This window comes from Ochotona curzoniae, unplaced genomic scaffold (assembly GCF_017591425.1).
Source record: "Ochotona curzoniae isolate NIBS_2020 unplaced genomic scaffold, NIBS_Ocur_1.0 scaffold_3208, whole genome shotgun sequence".
In the NCBI taxonomy this organism is placed as follows: domain Eukaryota; kingdom Metazoa; phylum Chordata; class Mammalia; order Lagomorpha; family Ochotonidae; genus Ochotona; species Ochotona curzoniae.
Window position 1 is genome coordinate 21,876,308 of NW_024467106.1, and position 24,289 is coordinate 21,900,596.

Here is a 24,289-nt window from a genome sequence, read left to right on the forward strand (position 1 = left end):
GTTCCCGGCTCTGGATCGGCACAGCACCGGCCGTTGCGGCTCACTTGGGGAGTGAATCATCGGACAGAGGATCTTCTCTATGTCTCTCCTCCTCTCTGTATATCTGACTATATAATAAAAAATAAATAAATCTTTAAAAAAAAACACAAGAATTGAGACAAAAAGGCATTTCTGTTGCAGGGCAATGTAGATAGAAACTTACAAGACTAACAGGTTACAAAGGAAAAAACCTGGAGATAAATAAACACAATGCGGGATCCTAAGTGAGGAAAATTTTATATCTATTTTAAAGATACTTTATAATGAACCTGTACATAGATCAAGTCTTCTAAAACCACATCTAAAATTTCACATTTGGAAAATGGAACATGCTTACAGAGTAATGTTCAAGGATTCAATATGAAAAATATTTAATGTACAGTCTTTAGAAACACTGTTATCTAAATAATTTTATGGCTTAATTAGAAGTACCCACATAAATTAACACAAAACCATGCCCTAGAAAACCAAAATACAAACTTCCACCCTCCTAGCAGTTACTTACAAGGCAGGGTAAGCACTCACCAAGTGCACTTGTTGCATCTTCAAAAAGGTTTGACCGAGACGCATCTCCTGACGTACTGTAAAGGTTGTACAAAGCTCTCAATTCCAAATGCAAGTAAAATAATTACACGGGCTTAGTAACTAACTTGTAAAAATATTATTTGACTCTAAACAATACAAAAGCCTGGTTACAGTATATAAGTCTCTTCTAGCTTAACCCATCTGTAACGCGGATAATTCAAGAAAAAGTTTCAACCTTACCACTCCTATTCTGAAGACTATTATCATTTCATGTATCTAAAGATATAAAATATTATCCTTACAGAGAGCTTGCTCTAATGATTTTATCTCTAAAAGAATTCATAAAGAGGTTAAAAATATATACATCATGTCACAACAGGACTTTTTTTGGTGGGGAAAAGGCAGATTTTACAGAGGTCTTCCATTTGCTGGCTCACTCTCCAAACGGCCGTAATAATCAGAGCTGAACCGACAGAAGCTGAGAGCCAGGACCTTTTTCCTGGTCTCCCAATGCGGATACAGGGGCCCAAGGCCTCAAACCATCTGCCACCCTCCACTGTTTTTCCAGGCCATAAGTAGAGAAGTGGAGCAGCCGGGACACGAACCTGTACCCATATGAGATGCTGGTACTAGCAGGTGGCAGATTGGTCTGATCCACCATCATGCCAGCCAAGTCATTTATGTTTCCTAACATTCTTACTCAAAATAACTGATTTTTGACTCTTTCTTCTTACTCAGGAGGGGGGTCGGGAATCAACCTATAGCATGGAGATTTGGATTACAGAAACCTATACTGTTCTCTGTAGTTAACTAAATAGACACACTAGTATGTTTCAGTCAATGTTCAAAGCTTACAAAATCTTAGTATAGTACACAGAAACCTGGTTTACCTGAAAGTATGATCAAAACAAATATGTGCAAAGTTTTTGTTATACACGTACCCTGATACATAATTTCCTGGTATCCAGTTTTTACCTGTCAGTTGATGTTGGACTAGCAGCCACTGGAGTCTCTGCTGGCTGTTGTACAGGTTTCTCCTGCTTAGCTGCACTAGCAGGTACAGGTTCAGAAGATGCTGTCGTTGATGCAGGAGCAGCGGATGCAGGCGTGGAAGTAGGGGCCGAAGCAGCGGCAGGTGTGGTGGCCTGAGTGACAGCTGCTGCTGTGGAGGAACTAACCGTGGTAGTGGTGGCGGGACTGGATTGCTGAGTTGTAGCTGGTGCTGGTGTTGTCACTGCTTTGGGCTAAACACATTAAAAATGGAAATGCTTAATATTAGCAATCCTACTCACTGCTACTCTTTCGTAGCCAATGACTGCACATGAACTCAATCAGATTTAGACTTTCTATTAGGTTAATATAAAAAAGAACAAATGGAAGTCAGTATTAAAATACAGAACATGTATGTAAAACCTATAGCCAGCTGATTTCTTCAAAAAACTACGTATGTTAGCTATAACCTTTAAGTACCTGCTGTCATTTGGAAACATTATCAAAATCATTTGTTGAAATGAAACAGAAATGATTACTAATGAGCATGCAAAATATGCTGCTATATTTTAGAAAAGGAAGAAAGAAAAATCCCAACACTGACAACATATATAGAGAAGCATTTGGAGATGCATATGTAGCTAAGAAAAAAAAAAAAAAGACCACATAAAGTTGTAATCACACACTGAGCACTTTCTAGAAGCAAAGGCATAAAGCTTCCCACAGAGCAAAAACTAATTATGTATAAAATCAGACTAAGCGAGTTTTATACGCATTCAGCTCATAACTTTCCTAAGAACAAAAGGTAACTGCTTTAATGGAATTAAAATTGAACATAATTTGCCATAAGTACAAATCAACAACCTGTAAAAGCATGAAGCTGCCTTGTACCTTGTTCGACTTGAGCTGGTACAGACTGCACTGAAAAGTGGCTAGTACAAGTTGGAGGGAGGGAGGCTTTAGAAATGCCAGTGGCATTTACTCCTCCTCCTATTCTAACAGCCTCACAGGTGAACGTACTCTGGAGATGCTAAAGTTCTGCAAGTCTAATGGGCTGAACTACTCAAGCAGTAAGTCATTCTGGACAAACTAAAGCCTCACAAAGGTGATCATTTTATCTTTTTTTTTTTAAAAAAGATTTATTTTGAAAGGCCAAGTGTGAGGCAGCAGTAGGAGACTGAGAAAGAGATCTTCCATCCACTGGTTCGGTCCCCGCAGAAAGCTGCAACAGCCAAGCGTAGGCCAGGCCAAGGCCGGGAGCCGGGAGCTTCACCCAGGTCCACGTGGGTGCAGGCGCCCAAGCACCTGGACCATCCCCTGCTGCAGTAGTAGCAGGGACAAGAAAGGGTACCTAGAGGGCTCTACTGCTGCAGGCAGCAGTTTACCCACCAATTCTATTTTATATTATCAATTATTTCGTGAATTGGGAAAATATATTTACTTCCTTTTTGGTCTTTGATGAACCGGTTTCAATTATCCACTTAATTTCATGCGCACTGCTACAGTAATGCTATTTCTTCTGAGATTAAGTAGGATTCAGTCATTAAAAAAAATTAATTTGATGAATACCACCACTTCTTCATGTTTTATCTCTCCGTTGTCTGATCATGTATCTTGGAAAAAAGTATACATAGTCTAAAGAATACATGCTCAATCTTTTTTGCAAACAAACAAAAAACCTTTTCACTTGCATTATCACCCCATACACACTCCATTCCAATGAATCACAGAAAAACTTCTGGGAAATTTTCTCTCAAGAGGGCCAGTGCAGTGGCTCAACTGGCTAATATGCTGCCGCAATTGTCAGCATCCCATATGGTCACTGGTTCATGTCCTAGCTGCTCCACTTCCAATTCAGCTCCTTCTTTATGGCCTGGAAAAGCCAGGTTCTTGAGCTGCTGCTCCTGGCTACAGTTTGGCTTATCTCCAGCCATTGGGGTCATCTGGGGAGTGAACCAGTGGATGGAAATTTTTTGGCCAAAATAAAGGAAACAACAACAACAACAACAAAAATCTCTCACGGGAACATTATCATTTCTGAAAGGCAGAAGTTAAGGCAGGGAGGGAGAAAGAGAGAGACACAAAGGTGTGTGTGTTGTTCAGGGGAATGGAGGGATGGGGCAACCTTCTGTCCACTGGTTCATTTCCCAAATGCCTGCAACAGCCAGAGCTGGGTCAGGTAGAAACCAGGGGCCAGGAGCCTCTTCCAGGTCTCCCATGTGGGTGTCGTCACCTGGGTCATCTCCCAAGTACATTAGCAGGGAGCTGGATCTGAAGTGGAGCAGCCAGGACTCCAACTGGCACCCACGTGCGATGATAGCACCACTGTCAGCATTACCTCTCATGCCACGACACTGCCCTCCCTTCCCCACAACCTTTAGTTGGCCTGTTCTTCTTTCAGTTTTCAAACATCTGTGTCTTCACTATGAAATATCACTGAAATACTGAGTTTACATGGTCCTTTGCCTTGAGGGCCTGTGAGGTTAGCACGTAATTCAGCAAGTACCTTCAAGCATCCTTTTCTAAAACCTCACAAGAAACAACTACTCGATTTTTAAGCGTATTTTTAAAAGAATTACATAATGTGATTTACTAATCCAGAAAGCACAATGTTAGCATAACATTAAGCATTTCCATGTGCTATGTATAACAAATGTAAACATCAAAACTCTAGAACATCAGTTACATGGACACTGTTATGGATGTGTATAAACTCTGCCCACTGTGCAGACTTGGGATCACTGTTATTAAAAACACTCACATGCAGACATATAGAATGAGAGTGAAACTTACTTTGGTCACCATAACCACCACAAAGTTTTTCTCATCAATTTTGTATTCCTTGAGAGCAGTGTCATCATTCAGAATTTTGCCTAATATATTGCAAGAAAAAATATTAAGTCACCTTTTTATCTTATACAAATAACTATATTAATGTAACTGTTACTAAAATCAATTTTTATTAATATTTTCTCCCAAACAATATCCAATTATCAGTATCCAAAATCAACATAAAAGGAAATGGTTAAAGTTATTTGAATAAGATGTCAAACATAATGCTATATTTAGAATGCCAAGTACTTTTAAAAAATGCATTAATTATATAGAAGACTTGCTGGGAAAAGAGACACAATTATATTTTGAGAAAGGCGAGATTGTGAAAACAAAGAAAATTCGACACAAATGTTTACCAAACGTTTATGGACTCCTCTCAGAATACACTATAATCTTTTCTTTTTTTTTTATTAATAAAATTTATTTTGACATTCTTTACATAGTTAGTTAGAGTAAGAAGGTTCAAGGGCTACAGGAAAGTGGATAATACTAGTATGTTTTCCATAATGTTACCTTCATGTTTAAAGGGGGTATTAAGGGAGAAGGCCCACCCAATTTCCCACCCTCCCCAGGTCCCGGATGTAGGGCATGCTCTGAGGTTCTTGCTCAAGTGGTTTTGATATTGCCACAGTTATGAATCGCTGTCAATTTTGCCACTCCAAGCACTATGAGGTCTTTGAAAAATCCACTGATTGACATAGTCCATCATAGCTGAGATGGTTGGTTGACCCGTTCTGTCTTCTCTCTTTTCTTCGTTAGGGTTCTGAGTCCAGCATTTAGATTAGAAAGATCTCCAAAGAAACTTCTTGTATGTGCTAACAAGTACAGGGCCTGGCACCGTCCATCGCTCCAATCAGCTGGTGGTTGTAATTGCTGGGTTGGTTCTGTTTTCAGCCCCGACTTCCACTGGAACCAATGGGTGTTGCAGTCCAGCCTGGTTCTGCCCCGCACATACTTGGCCCTCACATAAACCAGTGGGAGCTGCAGCCTAGTTGGAGCGACCCACCATAACCCCCACCAGGCCCGCCCCCTACCCTGGTTTGCCAGTAAGTGTAGCAGTAATCCAGTCTGTCCCACACCCCATTCCTCCCCAGCCGCTGTCTTAGTTTTATGTTCTCCTGTGGAAGTGGTAACCCAAGAGGGATGAGCCCACTATTTCCCTCCCAGGCCTCCCCCACTCCCAGATTCCAGTTGATGCTGCCCAAACAAACCTCACCCACTTTAATTTTGTTTGCACCAGTAGGAATAATCTGCCGAGCCCGGCTTTTCCCTGATCTAGTCCACATGAGGTACACAGGTGTGGTAGCTCTGCCTAGGAAGAGGTGGAGAGGAATGAATCTTTTTCATCCCCTCCCCCCAACACTAGACACCTAACAAAACAGAATTGAACACTAGAAAGTAACATATGGAAAGATACTTCAGAAAATGGTATATACAAGGCAAGATATTACAAATCAATAATGCACAAAGTTCACACAACCAATATCAAGACTAAGGTCAAACATCACCTTGTAACTCCCCCAGAGCACCTCTTCCTTGAATTTACTTACACATTTTTAAACTATTTCCATGGAAATCTATTTGGAATGCAGAGTTACAGAATTGGGGGGGAAGAGATTTTGCACCTAATGATTCACTCCCCAAATGGCTACAACTACCACAGTTAGGCCAGGGTAAAGCCAGGAGTCTGGAACTCATCTCAATTTCCCTTGTGCTTAGCAGGGCGTTAGTGCTCAAACCGTGCTCCACCACTTTCCCATGCAAATGGAAGCAAAAGAGCCACCAGCAATGCTCACATGCAGTGCTAGCAATAGGTTTCACTGAATTAAAAGCCAGAAAAATTAAGAGCCAAAAACTAGTCTAGCAAGTCTAGTACGTACAGAAATGAGGACAGGCAGACCAGTAACCAGAAACTGGAGTTTCATGCCTGTTTCTTCAGGCTTCTGTATTCTGACCTATACTGGCTAGCCTTTCCCATATATCTTTTTTTTTTTACTTATTTTTAAAAGATTTTTATATTTTTACTGGAAAGGCGGATATACAGAGGAGGAGGAGAGAGAGATGATGATTCACTCCCCAAGTGAGTGCATAGGCTATGCCGTTTCGAAGCCAGGAGCTTCTTCCGGGTCTCCCACGCGGGTGCAGGGTCCCAAAGCTTTGGGCCGTCCTCGACTGCTTTTCCAGGCCACAAGCAGGGAGCTGGAAGGGAAGTGGGGCTGCCGGGATAGAACCGGCGTGCCCATATGGGATCCGGAGTGTGCAAGGTGAGGACCTTAACCACTGTGCCATCGCGCTGGGCCCTCCCATATATCTTTTTAAGATTTATTTATTTTTATTGCAAAGTTGGATATATAGAGAGGAGAGACAGAGAGTAATATCCTTCGTCCGATGATTTACTCCACAAGTGACCTCAACAGCCGGGGTTAGAACTGGTACCCATATGGGATCCCCGCGTGTTCAAGGTGATGACTTTGGCCATTAGGCCACCATACTAGTACAAAGTTTCTATTCAGCAAGACGAGAATCCATCTGCCAAGACAGTGTTCAAATACTTCTTAAAATAATTTTAATTTTCTCTACTAAATTCAAGCCTATGTTTTGGACATGATTTTATCCTGGTTTTTAGCATGACTAGCTAGATAAATTTGAATTTTTGTTGACAGCATGGTTGCTCCTATTTGGAAAAAAAAAATTTTAACCGAAAGGAAGAACACACCACTTAGGATGCTCAGATTCCCTATTAGAGATCCCAACTGCTTCACTTCAGCTGCCTTCTAATGCTCCTGGGAAGCCACTGGAGGATGGCTCAAATACTAGAGCATTCCTGATAACTACACGAGAAATCCAGTACAGTTCCTGGCTTCTTGCTTTGGCCAGCTGCAGTCATTTGGGGGGCCAAGCAGCCAAAAGAAGCTCTGTCTCTCTTCTGTCACTTTTTCAAACCATTTTGTTTGAAATTTAACAAAAATCATCCAGCAATTAAAGGAAGGAAGGAAAACAAAAAGGGGAAGGAAAGGAGAGGTAAGAGGGAGGGAGGAGAAGGAAAGAGAACACACACCCCATCTGCTGGCTCACGCCCCTCAACCATCCGCACCTCCCAGGAAGCGAGAATGCTGAAATTAGGAGCTGGATGTGGGTCTCAAAGCAAGGTACTCCAACTAGACAAGGGGTGGAAAACCATCATTCCATCAAGAGCAATTTGGATATTTACAGCATTATTTGTGGCCCATGCAAAATCATAAACTTAAAGATTAGCCTGCTATAGATTTACTGACTCTTGAGTCCTGCCTGCCTTGGGTCTCACGGGGCCTGCAGGCTAGACCTTCACTTCCTGGTGGCAGTCAGGACACACAGGCGTCTCAGCTGCTAGGCTAGACACCTGCCCACTCAGAGGTTTATTAACTGGGTCACTTATACTTCGAAGATCTCCTCATACAAGGCAAGTATTAATTTCTTCCTCTTGTCAGTCATTATAGTATCCTTGACAAATAAATTTATACTGTAGAGTAAATTTTAGTTCACTTAAAAAGCAGATAGAAACATTAATTTTACAAGAATGATTTCAACTACACCAATAAACATAACTCAGAACAGAAGGTTCCATTCTACTAAACAAAAAAAGATGTTAAGTTTTAATAAAACAAAAAAGTAAACTATATGATGCTTACAAAGATAAAACGGAAGTAACCATAAACATGAAAAATGTTGAATGTTAACATCAAACAACTTACTATTACAATTATGTTTCTGACAGGCTCAATCTGTACTACCATCTGTAAGATAACAATTTCTAAAACTATAAAGAATATTACTGTAAGCCAGACATGTTATATTAATACCATTTACTTCATACCTGCATAAATCAATTTTTGACCTGCTACTGGAAAGGCATCTTTCCCCTTTTCGGATTCAATCTTCTCTTTCAGGGCTTTTACCTATAGGAAAAATAAAAAAAGCTTGAGAAAGTCTAAATAAACCAATCTAAAATCTGAGTAAATGATTTTTACCTTTTAATTCCTAAAGCTTCCCAAAACAATGTCTTTCCACTAAATCGAACTACAGGAACGACGACATAAATGTTCTTCTAGCACCACCTGTTCTACACATTCAGATTTCAAAAACTTCAGTATTTGACTTAGTAAATTAATTTTTAAAAATCTCTTAACAAAAAGTTCTGATTCACATAAGTTAATACGCTTATTTTCCAATGAGCATGAAAAGCAAAGAAAAAGCTCCATCACCTGAAAAGCCTAAAAAAAACCCCAAAATGGGATCATCTTTTCAAAAAGTACGCTTCAATGTTAAGGCTAAGCGTGGATGGGAAAAGGCAAATGATTTATTTTAGGAGTGTTGTAATGTTTCAGTGTAATTGTGGGAGCAGGGAACAACTTGAGCAGTTCCAACAGAAACAGAACCTGGAGGAGGGACCGGGATATCAGTGTGTTTTAGGAGCTTTCCTGGTGGTTCCAAAATTTAGCCAAAGCTGGTAAGAATGGCCTACTTGCAGGAGGTTAACAGCAGCTTAAGCATCCCTCAGTGCCAGCCTCATCTAGGAAAGAGACTAGGATCTTGGATCTATTTTATAACCCCATTTAGGTCCTTAAACTCCATGACAAAACTCTGATTTCTAGAAAGTCAGTCTTTCAATTAGTTGTTTAAACCATTAAGAATGAAGGATGGCCCAGGAGCAGGAAAGGCAAGGAAGCCCGGCTTTCCCCTGTGCCCTCACAAAGCTACGTTACTTTAAGGGCACAAGAATCAAGAGGAAAATTTAGTTTTTTAGATTTTCCAGAATAGTTCTAAATATCATATAAGTTGACCACTGTGGGCTTTATAAGAAAAATGGTCTGTCAGAAGGGAATAAGACTATAACAGCTGCTTTATATAATTACAAAGTGATGGCATGTACCACCCCTCAAACAAAAACATAAATACTGATTAGCTGCAAGTACATTTAAGACACACATTTCATTTAACTCTGAAAACTCTGAGACTAAAACAAGATTACTCACCAGATTTTACAGAGGACAACATGGAAGCAGGCAAATCGCCTGCCCTTATCCACACCACTATACAGAAGCTAAAATTCAAAACCATCTCTAAAGCTATATTTAGAGCAGAGCATTGCTATGTAAATCACCCACACTACACTGATCTTCCTAAAATGGGTCAGTAGCATCACTGCTATTGTAACATTTCCCAAGGAAAAATACTTGCACATCATAAAAATCTCAATACATTTTCCAGTGCCCTGAATTTCAATGCTAACTAACAAGTAAAAGATTTTTAAAAAAAGATTCGGGGTCAGTGAGATGGCTCAACTTGCCCGCATCACACTTGGGTGATGGCTCGTGTCCCTTCTGTTCCACTTCCCATACAGATGCCTACTTTCGATATCACCTGGGAAAGCAGGAGAGGATGCTTCAAGTTTTTGGGCCCTTGTACCTACATGGGAGTCCCAGATAAAGCTCCTGGCTCTGAACCCGCAGAGCTCCAGCCTCTGTAGCCATTTGGGGAGTGAACCAACAGATGGAAAACCTTTTCCTCTCTTTCTCTTTATAAACCTGCATTTCTAAAAATAAGTAAATCTAAACATATATTTGTTTATTTTTATTTGAAAGGCAAAGTTCCAGAGAGAAAGAGACGTTTACTCCCCAAGTGGCCTTTAGTACTAGGCCCATCCAAAGCAGGAGCTTCCTCCAAGTCTCCCATGTGGGTGGTGGGGCTGAGGGAGTTCTCCTCTCCTGCTTTCCCAAGTTAGAAGCAGAGCTGGACTGCAGGGGCAGCAGCCAGGACATGAACTGCTGCCCATAATGATGCATGGGAAGTGTTGGCCCACTACCCCACGGCAATAGCTCCTGAAAGATTTTTAAAAAAATAACTAGGAAAACATTTACAGCAGTAAACTCTGGCTTATAAAATCTTTATCCAACATAGTATTTCATTCTCTGCTAGCGTAATTCTACACTGTGATTCAAATCGAAAAAATACAAAGTGCCCACAACTTCTTTATTAACAGCAGGATCTGTTCCCAGCTCAAGCAACCAAGAGTCAAAAATCACTACTTACCTTTATTCATTCTCATTTCATAAATACACATTGTTTCCCAGGGGCTTTATGACATGACAAAAGACTGAATGCCAAAGCAGATGAAAGCCTAGCTACCTTAAATTCAGTCAAAAGATAAATGTCAAAAAAAAAAAAAAAAAAAAAGAATCCGCTTTCTCACTACCTTACCATGGTGTTAGGAAAGCTATTACCCACCAAAAAATCAATTATAACATTTAATGGATTTTAAGCAAATAATAAGGTTTTCTACTTTAATTTCTAATACAATATATTTGTTATGGTATATATTGACAAACAGATACAAGTCATTCTAAAGTCCTCAACAAATTAGAACATAGGACTTGCAAATATGATGACTTGATGAAAGTCACAAATAAATTATACATCACATGCACCATGATGAATGAATCCAGTTCTCAGACTGGGTAAGCATCTAGTGGGTACTGAATTGTAATATTCTGAATAAACAAACAAAAACAGCAGAGAAATACGTGAAGAATATGAAATAAAAAGTAAGAGATAGGAATAGAAGCATAAATCTCACCTTGACAAGTTATGAGTAAGCTAAGACAAATTTAATAAATACAGATACTCATCTAATAGATACAGAGCATCTTAATAAAAACTCACGCCACAAACAATATTGACTATATTTCAAAAATACTAAAGAAACCAACAGACTGACTCTAGAGCTTTGTATACCAAGGACGAGCAAAAGGGACAAAAAATATGTATTTCTGTATATTAAGTAGGACAATCCCTAACCATCTACTACTACATAATTTTTAAAAATACTGTTTAATTTTATTTTTGATGATGTTTACATAGTTAACTAGAGTGGGAAGGGTTGAGGGTTAGGGGGAAGTAGTTAAGACCATTGTTTCCAAGTTTTCTTTTTCTTCTTCCTGTGTGTGGTGTAAGAGGGATAAGAGGAGAAGCCACACTCAGCCTCCCAACTATCTCAGTACCCAGGGATGAGGAATGGCCACCCAGTGTCATCCCATGGTCCCAGTGTGGAGCACGCTTTGACGGTTCTGCTCAAGTGGTTTGAATAATTCTGAAATGCTGCCAATCCCGCCTCTCCAAGGATGAGAAAACCGTTCTAAGGTCCATTGGCTGACATAGTTCACCTCTGAGCCTCCATTCACCCAGATAGTAGCTGTCAATGTCTGGCTGGGATAGCTGATCACTGGTTCTGCCCACTTTTCTCTGCTATGGTACCAGATGTCCTCTGCAGGCCCCAGAGGACTGCCATATCCTCCATGTGCGTCTGGGCATGCCGTCCACTGCTCCATCTTAGCCACTGAGGAGGCGCAGTTCTGACACAAGCATTCCATGGCCAGCCAGTACAGTGGCCTTGTCCATGGAAGTCCCTCAGAAGTCATTCCTCATCTGCAGCATACTCCCTTCCATTCATCCTCTTGCCCCTTTCCCTGGTCAATCCATAGTCCCTGCGCCAAGGTGCACATGGGGCAACCAGTGCTAAATGGCACGTGCACAGGCAGCCCTGATCTAGGCAGGCAACCAGTGGTGCCAAATTCCTCCACATATCTTAAAAAAAAAAGGAAAAAAAATCAGAATAGTTGACTATTCTGGCACAATGGTACAGTTAACACAAAGTTGGCATTAACCAGGCCTAGGATGCTAGCTAGCTATGGCTGCTGCTTTTCTCCCAGCTGTGTAACACTTGTCTAGGTACAAGGCAACCTACAGCCAACAGCTGGGGCTACCACTATAGAATTCTGGATGATGTTTACATAGTTAACTAGTAACTATATAATTTTAACTATGTAATTTTAACTAGTAATTATAGAATTTTTAAAGAAATCAAAACAGTGATTAAAACACATCAAGATCCAGTTTACAATATATTCCATAAATCAGTAAGATGACACCGGCATGTAACTGTAATTTGCTACATATTACGTCCGATGGTTAGGATGCAGATGTGAGATGCTTGTATCTTGTTCAAGTGTCTAGATGCAATTCCTGGCTTCACCTGATTCCAGCTTCACATTAACATGAATCCTGAGAGGCAGCAGGCTCAACTGGTTGAGTCTGTTATCCAGGTAGATGACCTAGACTGAGTTTCTGGATTTCCTCCCCACCCCACTCCACCCACTGCAGGCCCTGAAAGAGTGACTCACAGAGCAGCGACACCTAAAACAAACAACTCAGGAGCCAGGTCTGTGGAACAGTGCATTAAAATGCCACCTGTAATGCCAGCAGTTCATGAATACCAGTTCAAGTCCAGGCTGCTCCACTTTGGAGCCAGTTCCCCACTAATGGGCTAGAAAGGTAGTGGAGGATCTGACATTAAATATGTAAATGAAAACAAAAGAAGAAAATACCTAGTACCAATTTCTGTATAGGCAAATGTAAGTTACTATATTTTAAATATCTGTACCTGAAAACATTTACAAAATGACAGTAATGTCAATACAAGATGCTTCTAAGCTTCAACAGTTTACAGTGAAAAAAATTATCTAATGAATAAAAAGGCTATGCTGAACACAATGCCTACATGATTTTCCCAAAGTAGTCATAATCTAAGAGTGCTGATTAGTCAACAATGGAAATTAATAAACAAAGCAGCCAAGTCAAATAGAAAAAAAAAAAAAAGAAAGAAAAATGAAAATTAATTAAGGAAAAAACACACCTAGTTCTTGAACCAACAACCCAATGGACTGGGAAAGACTATTCGCAGTAATTCTTGGTGTTAATGAACGTGAGGCGATAACCTCTTAGAATGAGAGTATCAAGTGATCAACTTTTAAGGGCAACGTACCAAAATAAATCCACATTTTTAAAATGACAGAGGCAGGGCCCAGCGCGGTGGCGCAGTGGTTAAGGTCCTCGCCTTGCACGCCCAGGATCCCATATGGGTGCTGGTTCTATCCCGGCAGCCCCGCTTCCCTTCCAGCTCCCTGCCTGTGGCCTGGGAAAGCAGATGAGGACAGCCCAAAGCCTTGGGACCCTGCACCCACGTGGGAGACCCGGAAGAGGCTCCTGGCTTCGGAACGGCATAGCATCAGCCGTTGCGCTCATTTGGGGAGTGAATCATCGGACAGAAGATCTTCCTCTCTGTATATCCCCCTTTCCAATAAATAAAATAAAATTAAATTTAAAAAAAAATAAAAAAAATAAAATGACAGAGGCATTTTCCCCAGAACACCTCTTTTGATAATGAATCAAAGAAAATATGTGACCTGTCTCTGGAACAGTTCACTGGTCTGTCCAAATTCTGGCACTGTTCTTTAACCTCAATACTATAATAATTTTTATTTTAAATCTATTTAAGTCAAACATTCACAGGACACAGGTGAAATTTGGTCATCCAAACCCAACTGTAGGAGCCAATCCTCTACTCCCCCTTGATTACTACCATTTGGTCCTAAATCTCATTAAAGCTTTGGTGGCTACAGTTTCTCCTTTCACTTCAATCTTCGCCAGCTCTTAAACAGCACAGCTGCTCCTTCTCACATCATCTTTCTGACACTATGAACTGCCTTGTCTTTCTGTTGCTTCTGCCAGGCAGAATTCTGGGTTTGGACCAACACAAGTGAATTTCTTTCTATCAGTATCCACCCACTCTGGGGTCATATTCTTACCTCAACTGGCTAGCAAATCTTAACCTTTTGTCTATCTAACCATCTGTGAACCTATCCTGACATCCAGTCTTCCACACGCTATCAGAAAATGAAAAGATAAATTCACTTTTCTCCCTGTGAACCCATCTTCCATTGTCAACAATGGTCATTTTCAATGAAATCTGCATTTTTCTTTTTCTCTGAATCCGATTCCCCAAACCCTATGCCCATCTCTGTAGATGATCACTTTCCACCTCATCTAAAAGGAAATAACAGATTAATTCCCAACACAGTCCCATCAAACTGACACACCTCACTGCATGCTGCTCCATAATCTCCTTGCCACCTACCAAGTGAAACAGGCCTCCCTTTCCTTCCACCGCTCTGGTTCCCCTTCCAGTGCTCTGCAGTGCCTTACAGACCCTTAACACTGCCTGTCCTCCCCCTGGCTTTACTGCCAAACTCTCCCTCAAACCCAGTTCTATCACCTTAATAGAAAAAAAAAAAAAAAAAACCTCATTTTGCTGTTTATTCTGATAGTGCCTACCACCATCCTAACGTATCTGAAAAATGCTATGATTGGAGAGTGGGGGCAGGGCAAGGTACAGAAAGAGCAAGAGTGAGAGATCAATCTTACACCCAATGATCAACTGCTCAAATACCTTCAACTGTTGAGACTGGGTCATTCCAAAGCCAGGGACTCAATCTGCTGCACCTCCAACACAGGGGCCAAAGAGCCAACTACTTGAGCCATTACTTATTGCCCCCTAGGGTACACGCTGACAGGAAGATGGAGCATGGCCAGGACTCGAACCTGGGCACTTCAAAAGATATGGTATTAAGGTGTCCCATGCAATGTCTTAACCACTGCACCAAATATCCACTGACTGGTACCCTGTTTTCATACTGCCACACTTCTCTGGGTTTCCTCTTTACAGCTTTGTGAAATTCCCGGCATTGCCGACCCCTTTGTAGGTTTTGCCTGGTTATGCTCAGGCAAAACCTATATTGCCTTTCTTCCAAACTTCAAGGATAACCAATGGTATTTGTCTCTAGTTCTAATAACAATGCAAATGTCATCCTTATTTCTACTTTAACTCTCCTCTCTCTACTGGCACTTCCAATGGATGTTGCATAGGCATTTCAATCATAATGTATTTGCTCAAGGATGGCTCCTACACTAGTTTGTCTACAACTCTGCATATCGTCTCTCGGAAAGCAATGGATGCAACTATGACTCCCTCTGGGCTATTGCTCATGATCAGGTAACCAGGAGGTCATCTCTGCAGAATGGATGTAAAACTGTGCACTTCAGTTCCAGGAAATAACTAGGGTCACCGAGCCAAGGATGATATGAAGCAGGAACTGAACGTTAATTTTGCTGTTTACTGGCCCCTACATATAATGCATGACTTTATCACCACTCAAACAAGATAGAAAATGGTTAACTCAAGAATCATAATAGGGGCTGGCACGACACTTCAACTGGCTAATCTTCCACCTTGCAGCGCCAGCATCTTTAAAAAAAAGATTTTATCTTCTACATTTATTTGAAAGGTTGATTTATAAGAGAGGGAGAATTGGATCTTCCATCTGCTGGTTCTTTTCCCAAAGGGCCACAATGACCAGGACTGGGCCAGGCAGCAACCAGGAGCTCCATCCGGGTCTCCCATGTTTGGCAAGGGCTAGGGACTTGGGCCATTTTCCACTGCTTTCTCAGGTGGGAGGCTGGATAGGAAGCCAACCAGCCAGGACCCAAACCCACCCCCATCAGGGCAACATTGCAGGCAGTAGCTTACTGCACCAGCCACAGTGCTGGCCCCTAATCAACTATCAATTGTGACTGTACCTCTGTAGTAGCCAACTTCCAAGATAACCCCCTTTCCTACTATTCAAGCCCACTCTATATGCCTTTTCACAATGAATTATGAGCCAGCCCACAACAGCAATAAAATACGGTCAATGTAAAATACATGATTTCCAAGGCTGGGTTATACATAAGAGCTATTGCTTCTGTTTTGCTCTCTCGGATCACTCACATTGGGAAAAGAATGTCTTGGGAAGAAGCCCATCCGGGGAGGAACTACAGTTGCTAGCCAATAAACAGCACAGGTTGCTAGCCGTGAGGGCCCCTGCAGTCACACTGAAGCCTTTACATGAGATGATCATAGCCCTTAATAACCTCCTAAGGCTGAATGAGAGCCACAGGGCTAAACAATTCCTCAATTCCTCTCAGAAACCGAAATAACTGGCTACTGCTGCTTTAAGCCCCAGTTAGTGCAATGGCATACAGTAAGCAGAAACTAGTACACAGGAAGATAGTATTATTATCCTCAATTTACACTAACAACAATTTTTCCTTTTTGAAAATCTATGAAATGGTTCTGCAAGAACATTTAAGCTTTGAAAACTTCTTTTGCTAAGATTTTTTTCCTCCTAATGTTTTTCAAAAAGAAAAAAACCCTCTGCACCAATACAAATATTTCCTCAAATTTTCCCCCAGAGTAGACTGATCATTTTAAAAACAAAATCCATTATAAAGACGGCAGCTGATTTTAGCAAGGAAAAAACTTGTCCCACTAGATCCAAGGACTCAGGGAATGCAATACAAGAAAAAAGATTTTTTTAAATTTATCTTTTATTGGAAAGGTGGATATACAAAAAGGATGAGAGAAAGACAGAAAGATCTTCCGTCCGATGGTTCACTCCCAGGTCTCCCACGCAGGTACAGGGTCCCAAAGCTTTGGGCCATCCTCAACTGCATTCCCGCTCCCAAACAGGGAACCAGATGGGAAGCGGGGCTGCCGGGATTAGAACCAGCACCCATATGGGACCCTGGTATGTTCAAGGCGAGAATTTCAACTGCTATGCTACTGCACCAGGCCAAACAAAAGATTTTAAAACTAAAATGTAACTGTTAGTGCAGCGCTAACTATGTCAAAAGACACAATAAGCAAAGGCAGTGTCTACATTGGGGCTATGAATCAAAAGGCTGTTACCTTAAATATATGATCTGAAATCCAGAACCCATTTCTCCCAAAGAGTCTATGTATTAATACTGACTGTCAATCCAATCTACATATGTCAATTTAATCTACCCTAAAGCATATTCCTAGTAGTATGGTTTCAGTTTGGGGGACTGAGTAGGTAGAGCTCCCAATCTGTCATTTCTGAAGTTTCTATAGATGCAGACCGGATCCATGCAGTGACATTACAAGGAAAAGTTCCCCATCTAATTCAATGAGAAGAGTGTGGGAGAGGAGGTGATATAATTTTATCTACCAATTTAAATATCTAGGACATGTTCATGTCTCTAGATCATTTGTGGCCAGTCTATTTCTTCTGCTGTATTGGGTATTCAGATGCTTAGAGTTTATAAAAGTCCACTCACTTGTGCAATGACCTTTCTGGGACACTACAGAAGAAGCACATTTGTTTAAACTTACACAAGCAAATGGTAGAACATCATCTAACAGGATTTACTCTGCTACAGGATGCTGAAATGTAGGGCAGTTCTTTCAAAAATTGAGATACTTTACATATTGCCCACTTTAAAAATTCCAATCTTCAAGCCAACATGGCAGGGCATTCATATACTATTCAATGCAAAACTTTCAATAAAAAGAACACTGACTGCAGATTTGTCCCAAAGACTGTACATTTCTTAAAAAGAAAAATTACTAATTTATTTGAAAGGCAGAGTGTCACTGAAAGGGAGAGACAAACAGATCTACCACTGGCTGGTTCACTCCTGAAATGTCCCAACAGCCAGGTCTGGGCCAGACCAGAACCAGAACCAGGATTTCCACGTGGGTCTCAAGCAGCGGTAGCTAATCACTTGAATTGTCCTCTGGCACCTTACTATGTGCATTAACAGGAAACCTAATCAGAAGTGGAGCGAACAGCCAGGACTCAAACAAGAACTCGGACATGGAACACCAGTGTCATAATTGGGTGTTTATCCCACTTTGTGGCAGTACTAGTGGCCCTGCTTAACTTATTTTGAGGCCCATCATCTCACTTGGTTTTCATCTTAACTCCAAGGGGAAGATGACCAGGTAGTACCTACAAGGGAATCTTACAGAAGTTCTGTACCAACCGTTTCTAACTTCTCTACTAGGTAAAGCTGTGGTCATCAGGTGAAAATAAGCACAGCAGGTGAATTGAATCTTCCACTAGTCAAATCTATGACTCTCCAGCAGTAGGCTAAGGGCTCGTCAAGGTTAATGTTACAAATGAGAAAAACCCATGTGATTAGTTGAACTTAACCATATCTGTTGTTTTCAACGATGGAGTTTATGAGTAAGACTATTAGTATCCTAGTAAGATTACTGCCCTAAGCATCGTAATTGTATTACCTCAACTCTTAGACCCTTCAAAATCCCCTAAGGTCAATAACAGATGCACACAAGGACATAAGGACATGGTCACCTGCCCAAGGTCACACAACATGCATTACAGGCAGGATCCAGTCTTAGGGATCAAAGCTTGGTCATGCTAAAGCAACTCCTCCAAGACGGCAATTCAAAGCACTGCTTAACAGGGCTAGGGGGTGGAAGAGATAACATGAGGGAAGTACAGGGCCAATGAAAACAAAGCTGGCTCACATGGCTTATAGACCTCAGGAGTTGGAATCAGAAGGAATGTGGTGTTGTTAGATGTTAAAAACAATGATTGAAGAAGACAAAAAAAGCTACAATAAGCAGTAATGATAAGGTCTAGTTACCAATTGAATACTGAATAACTGAGGTAGAGCAAAAGGAGAGATCAGTGCTTAAGAGATTAAGGAGCAGAAAACCAATGTTTGGACAAGACCATAGATACTGAAACTCACTAAACCATTTACTGTGGGCTTCTTATTTATTTATTTAAACAAAGAACTCTGTTGGGGTCAGCACACTGGTGTAGCAACTTCTACTGTGGTGTCAGCATTACATATGGGTGCCAACCCCCTCCCCCCTTTTTAAATGAGTCTATTTTTATTGGAAAGTCAGATTTACAGAGAGCACACTTCCATTCATTGATTCACTCCCTAAGCGGCCACAATGGCTAGAGCTGATCCAGCCAGGATATGAACTGGCACACAGATGGGATCCTGGCACATGCAAAGTGAGGATTTAGCCACTCTGCCAAGCCCAGTAATGTACCATCAGAACTGTGGTTATTTTCTATGTTTCTAACCCACACATAAAGGCAACTACATCAGAAGGAATAACTCAAGGCTGATAAATGTTCTACGCCTGTAGCTGCTACATCTCCACTTACTCACCTTCCCTTCCATTCCTCACTTCACGGACAACCTACTTTGCTTCCACTTCTACTAGCAGACCGCTTACTTACTGATTTCAAGCTGTCAAAACCAAAGATCATGTCTGTTCTCATTTTACTGTGGATCTACCTTTCCTCAACTTTTTCCCTAGCTGAAAGGTCCCACAACTATAATGCAGAGTAATCAATTACATCCAATGAGTAATTTCAGCAAAAGGCCCTGAAAGCCTCCCAGATTATTTCATTCAGCCCCATGGACTGAGGTTGACCATTTATGTTGGCTACTTTCATGTTTCTAACTCCAGCCCAAACCTCTCTGGAAACCAGACCCAAACATGTCCTAATTGCCACATGTACTGAATGCTTAAGAGGAATCTTGAAGCCTTCATTCCCAATTCTGCTCCTCCAAATCTTCTACAACTCAAGACAAACACAACTTATAAAAACAAAATCAAGGTGGAATTATTTAATACTGCTTCTTATTTGAAAGACAAGAGTGGTATACACACAGATCTGTTGGTTCACACTCCCAAATGCCTGCAACAGCCAGAGCTAAGCCAGGCTCAAGCCAGGAGACCAGAGGCAAGTGTTTGAGCATCAGCTGCTGACTCCAGGGTGCGAACTAGCCAAGACTCTGCTCAGGGATGCAGGAGCCCCAGCCGCATCTTCACCTAGCCTTCGGTGCAACCACTGATCTTTAGTTCTCATTCCTACACATCAAAAATCCTCCCTACCCTACCTTCCAAAGTATCTCTAATCTACGTTTCTGATTTTCTCACTGTTCCTTCGTTGGTCCCAAGCTCTAACTTTAAACTCTTCACAAGTTTACAAGGTCTCTCTTGCCCTTAAAACACCAAAATCTTTTCAAAATCATAAATATTTCTTTCCATGTAACCTCCAAAGACTCTAGCCTACATTGAACGCCTACAAACTCTGGCCTAATAACCATCTCTAACCCCTTAACTCTTCTCTCCCCTCACTTCAGGAACACAGGCATTTGATTCTCAAAACACATTCCCAAACTCTCAAAACGCCTTGTCTTAGCAGTTAGTGCCCTCTGGTCACTTGTGTTGAGTGCTCATTATTATTCAGAAAGGCTTTGTGTGACTTAAATTAAAAGAACCACAACACTTCACCTAGAAATGTTCCACACAGCCTTAGCATGACCTGCTCTTTTACATTTTGGAATGCTTTCTCTCTCACTAGACCATATGCACCATTAACAGCTGGAAGGGCCTAACATTCAGTAAGCAACCAACAAATATTTACTTCAAAAATCAACATCCAATCTACACTAAAGTTGAAAAAAGAATACATTGAAATCCTACCACATTTTCCAGTTTCTTCCTGCAATTTGGCCTATGATGTTAAGAACCCATAAGCTCACCTATTATTTAGCATTCTTATATATTTATCTTCTGAATACTTTGATAAACTGCTATAAATAAGGTGCTATACACAGCACAATTATGTTGAAAATCAACGAACTGGGGCAAGCACTGTGGCACAGCAGGCTTGGGCCTCAGCCAGCATCCCAAATGGGTACTAGTTCCATGGTCACTCCGCTATGATCCAGCTCCCTGCTGATGTCCTGGGCAGGTGAGGCAGGACAGCTAGGGTGTTTGGGCCCTTGCAGTTCCCGGTTTGTGGCTTCAGCCACTGTGATCATCTGGGGAGTGGCCAGCACAGGGAAGACGCGTACCTCCTTCCGCCTCTGTAGCTCTGCCTTTCAAATAAAAAAAACAAATTAAATAAAAAAATACAGTAAAACAGGGACAACCCACTAATCAACGGTGACTAGACAATACTGTTTACAACAAACGCTAAATAGTATTTTCTAACAACAACACTACAGAGGTAAATCACAAAGCAATTCTTCACATTACTGCACAGCACACTAAGTGGCTTACAAAAACTAAAGCTTTACAATTCTCATCAAAAACATCCAGTGCACACTCAGTTTTAACGTCATTAATAGAGAAACAGCAACATGCCAACTTCTGCATTTAAAATTTTACGTCAAAAATACTGCTCTCATGCCCGGTCATACAAAGCACATATCCACTGCCAAGAGTTACAGATCACAGGGTCTATCTGTATACCATGTACCCTCACTTACCATCTCACTGATGCAATAACATACCACTGAGTTGCAATTATCTTAACAGTACAGTTCTTTAATTTGCCTGTTCTTAATGAAAGGGCAGCAGTACCCCCAAACACACAAAATAACCACTATCTAATTTTGGAGTTAAGCTTTTAAAAAGTTCATTTAATTTTCCTAAAAATCTCCAGCATGCCACCAAGTATTTATAGGAATGTTGAATATTGGTCTATCAGACATATTTGAATGCTTTAGAAGTTAGCCATTGTAAATCCTACCTCTTAACAGTACTGCCCATTTAAAACCAAACACAGTAAAGAAAACCTTTTAGCTACATTCTCCACCTATACCACCTTCTCGTTTCTACAGCTTTTCAAAGGGGATGCATTAGCACCACGCAAGCAAAGACCTTTGCAAACGGTTAACACTAGAAGCACTGCATGGTGTTGGCCAAGCCATGGTACAAAATGGCTAATAAGTGCAAGAAAGTTAGTTTTAAAAAAAAAAAACTGAGGGACTGGTGCAGTAACCTAGCGGTTAAAATCCTCACTTTGCAAGCACCAGGATCCCATGTAGGTGCTGGTTCTAATCCCAGCAGCCCCTCTTCCCATTCAGTTCCCTTCTTGTGGCCTGGGAAAGCAGTCCAGGATGGCCCAAAGCCTTGGGTCCCTGTACCTGTGTGGGAGACCTGGAAGAGCTCCTGGCTCCTGGTTTTGAATTGGCTCAGCTCTGGCCATTGAGGCTGCTTTGGGAGTAAATGATCAAAAGGAAGATCTTCCTCTCTTTCTCGCCTCCTCTCTGTGTATCTGCCTTTCCAATACAAGCAAATTTTTTGAAAAGGGAGGGCCCAGCGTGGTAGCCTAGTTGCTGAAGTCCTCACCTTGAGCATGCTGGGATCCTATGTGGGTACCGATTCTAATCCTGGCAGCTCCACTTCCCATCCAGCTCCCTGCTTGTGGCCTGGGAAAGCAGCTGAGGATGGACCAAAGTCTTTGGACCTTGTATCCACATGGGTGTAGGCCTAGTGGCTAAAGTCCTCTCCTTGAACACGCACGAATCCCATATAGGCACCAGTTCTAATCCCAGTGTTCCAGCTTCCCATCCAGCTCCCTGCCTGTGGCTTGGGAAAGCAGCCGAGGATGGCCCAAAGCTTTTGGACTCTGTACCCATGTGAGAAACCTGTGAAGAAGCTCCTGGCTTCAGATCAGCACAGCTCCGGACATTGTGGCCGCCTGGGAAGTGAACCAGCGGATGGAAGATCTGTTTCTCCTTTGTCTCGGTAAATGTGACTTTCCAATAAAAAATAAAATAAATCTTAAAAAAAAAAAACACCCCATGAAGTCACAATGAAATCCTAACTTTATTTTTATCTAGTTACCTTATCTTTGGTTATCTAATTATCACACCAAATTAGAGCAAGACAGAGTCACTTGCACCATAGTTACTACTTCTTTTCTTACTGGAATACTAAAATAAAGAATTAGTAAATACCTAAAGGTTGTCTTTAAAAAAAATCTCTGAAACTTAAAAGCTATTAATGAAAACTGATGAGTCATTTTAATGTAAATACTTTTTCATTTCTTACCCTAGACTAAGCTAGCAATATTTTCTATAATCATAGTAATAGCAACAAAAATGAAGCAAACCCCCGCAAACACAGGTCTTTCTGGGTAGCATACTTTTCATTGGAAACAAATGAAAAAAGTAAATGCAGTTAACAACTTACATCAGGACAGCACTGGCTCTACCTGTAACATGCCAAAAGGCCAACACAGGTCTCTAGAGCGGGAAGCTGTCCCTGAAGCCAGAAGGGCAGCCCTGTAACTCCAGCATACACTTTTCCCTTCAAAACAAAAGTGGGTGGGGGGAGAACCTTCAGGTTCCAATCATTTGGAATTAACTATTACAAACTGACAGTTACTAAAGTGCCAACATTTATTACCCCACAGAACCAAAGAAGCAGTTTATGTAGTTTGGTCTGAAATCATTAAATAGACAACTGTGTCGTTGTAACCCAACAGTAAACCCTAGCAACAGGAATATTCCAGAAGAATCTGATTCTATTAGCAGCATCAGCCAGAGGTGCTTGTCGGTTACTTCTGACACATAGCAAGTTTCTCAGACCACCTGCACCTTTGAGACCTCATCACACAGCATCCATCTGCATTTGATGGATTATTTTGAGATTTCTTTCCAAGTCCCAAACGCTTGGAAACTCTCCCGGTTTGTTGAAACACTTAGAAGACTGAAAGTGAGGGGTAAAAACTTAAACACCATCGTCATTCAAAGGTACCTGCTGATTAAACAATTCCATTGATTGACCTCCAACCAAACACTATTTAATCCACAGCTATCATATCTATTATGGAGAAGGAAAACAGCAAAGTGTCCAAGGTCAGAACAAATTAAGTCACAAAGCCACAGACGGAACACAAGGCCCCAGTCTCCACCCTGAATAAAATCATCTATTTTTTTTCATATATAAAGCAGCAGCAAGCTGCTGGTTTTAAGTTGACATGGCAGTCTTAACGGCGTGTGGTCGGCACAACACGCGCAGCAGATACACTCGCGACATTTTTAGACTCTTGGCAAAAGGCTGCACTGACTTCGACCCAGCGGCTTTCAGCAGTCACAAGTAGAGAAGATGGCACGAGAATGTATCACGTGGGCCTAAGGCTCGAAGACTAAATACAGAAGAAATCCAAAGTTTTCACGTTCTTTGCCCTGAACAGCTAACATGGGGGAAGGAGGGTGGGGGTGAGAGAAGGGTGCAGGGTTCCAGCCCCAACAATTCCCAGACTTGCAACAGAGGACCTGCGAAACCTGGAATGGAGCCTGGATCCGAGGGCTCGGCTGCACAGATCCCCGC

At 41.4% G+C, this 24,289-nt stretch overlaps 1 protein-coding gene across 2 annotated transcripts in view; it reads right to left on the bottom strand.

Annotated features, from left to right (window-relative positions):
* RAD23B (RAD23 homolog B, nucleotide excision repair protein) overlaps positions 1 to 24,289 on the bottom strand; it is a 42,985-nt gene that overhangs the window by 13,713 nt on the left and 4,983 nt on the right. The window contains exons 2-6 of one of the 2 annotated variants that reach the window (XM_040963869.1): positions 21,550 to 21,551; positions 8,243 to 8,324; positions 4,348 to 4,427; positions 1,540 to 1,808; positions 565 to 620 (exon numbers count right to left, since the gene is read on the bottom strand). In XM_040963869.1, the coding sequence (XP_040819803.1) occupies positions 565 to 620; positions 1,540 to 1,808; positions 4,348 to 4,427; positions 8,243 to 8,324; positions 21,550 to 21,551 (489 nt within the window). The remainder of the gene's footprint in view (positions 1 to 564; positions 621 to 1,539; positions 1,809 to 4,347; positions 4,428 to 8,242; positions 8,325 to 21,549; positions 21,552 to 24,289) is intronic. The other variant, XM_040963868.1, reaches the window with a different exon arrangement.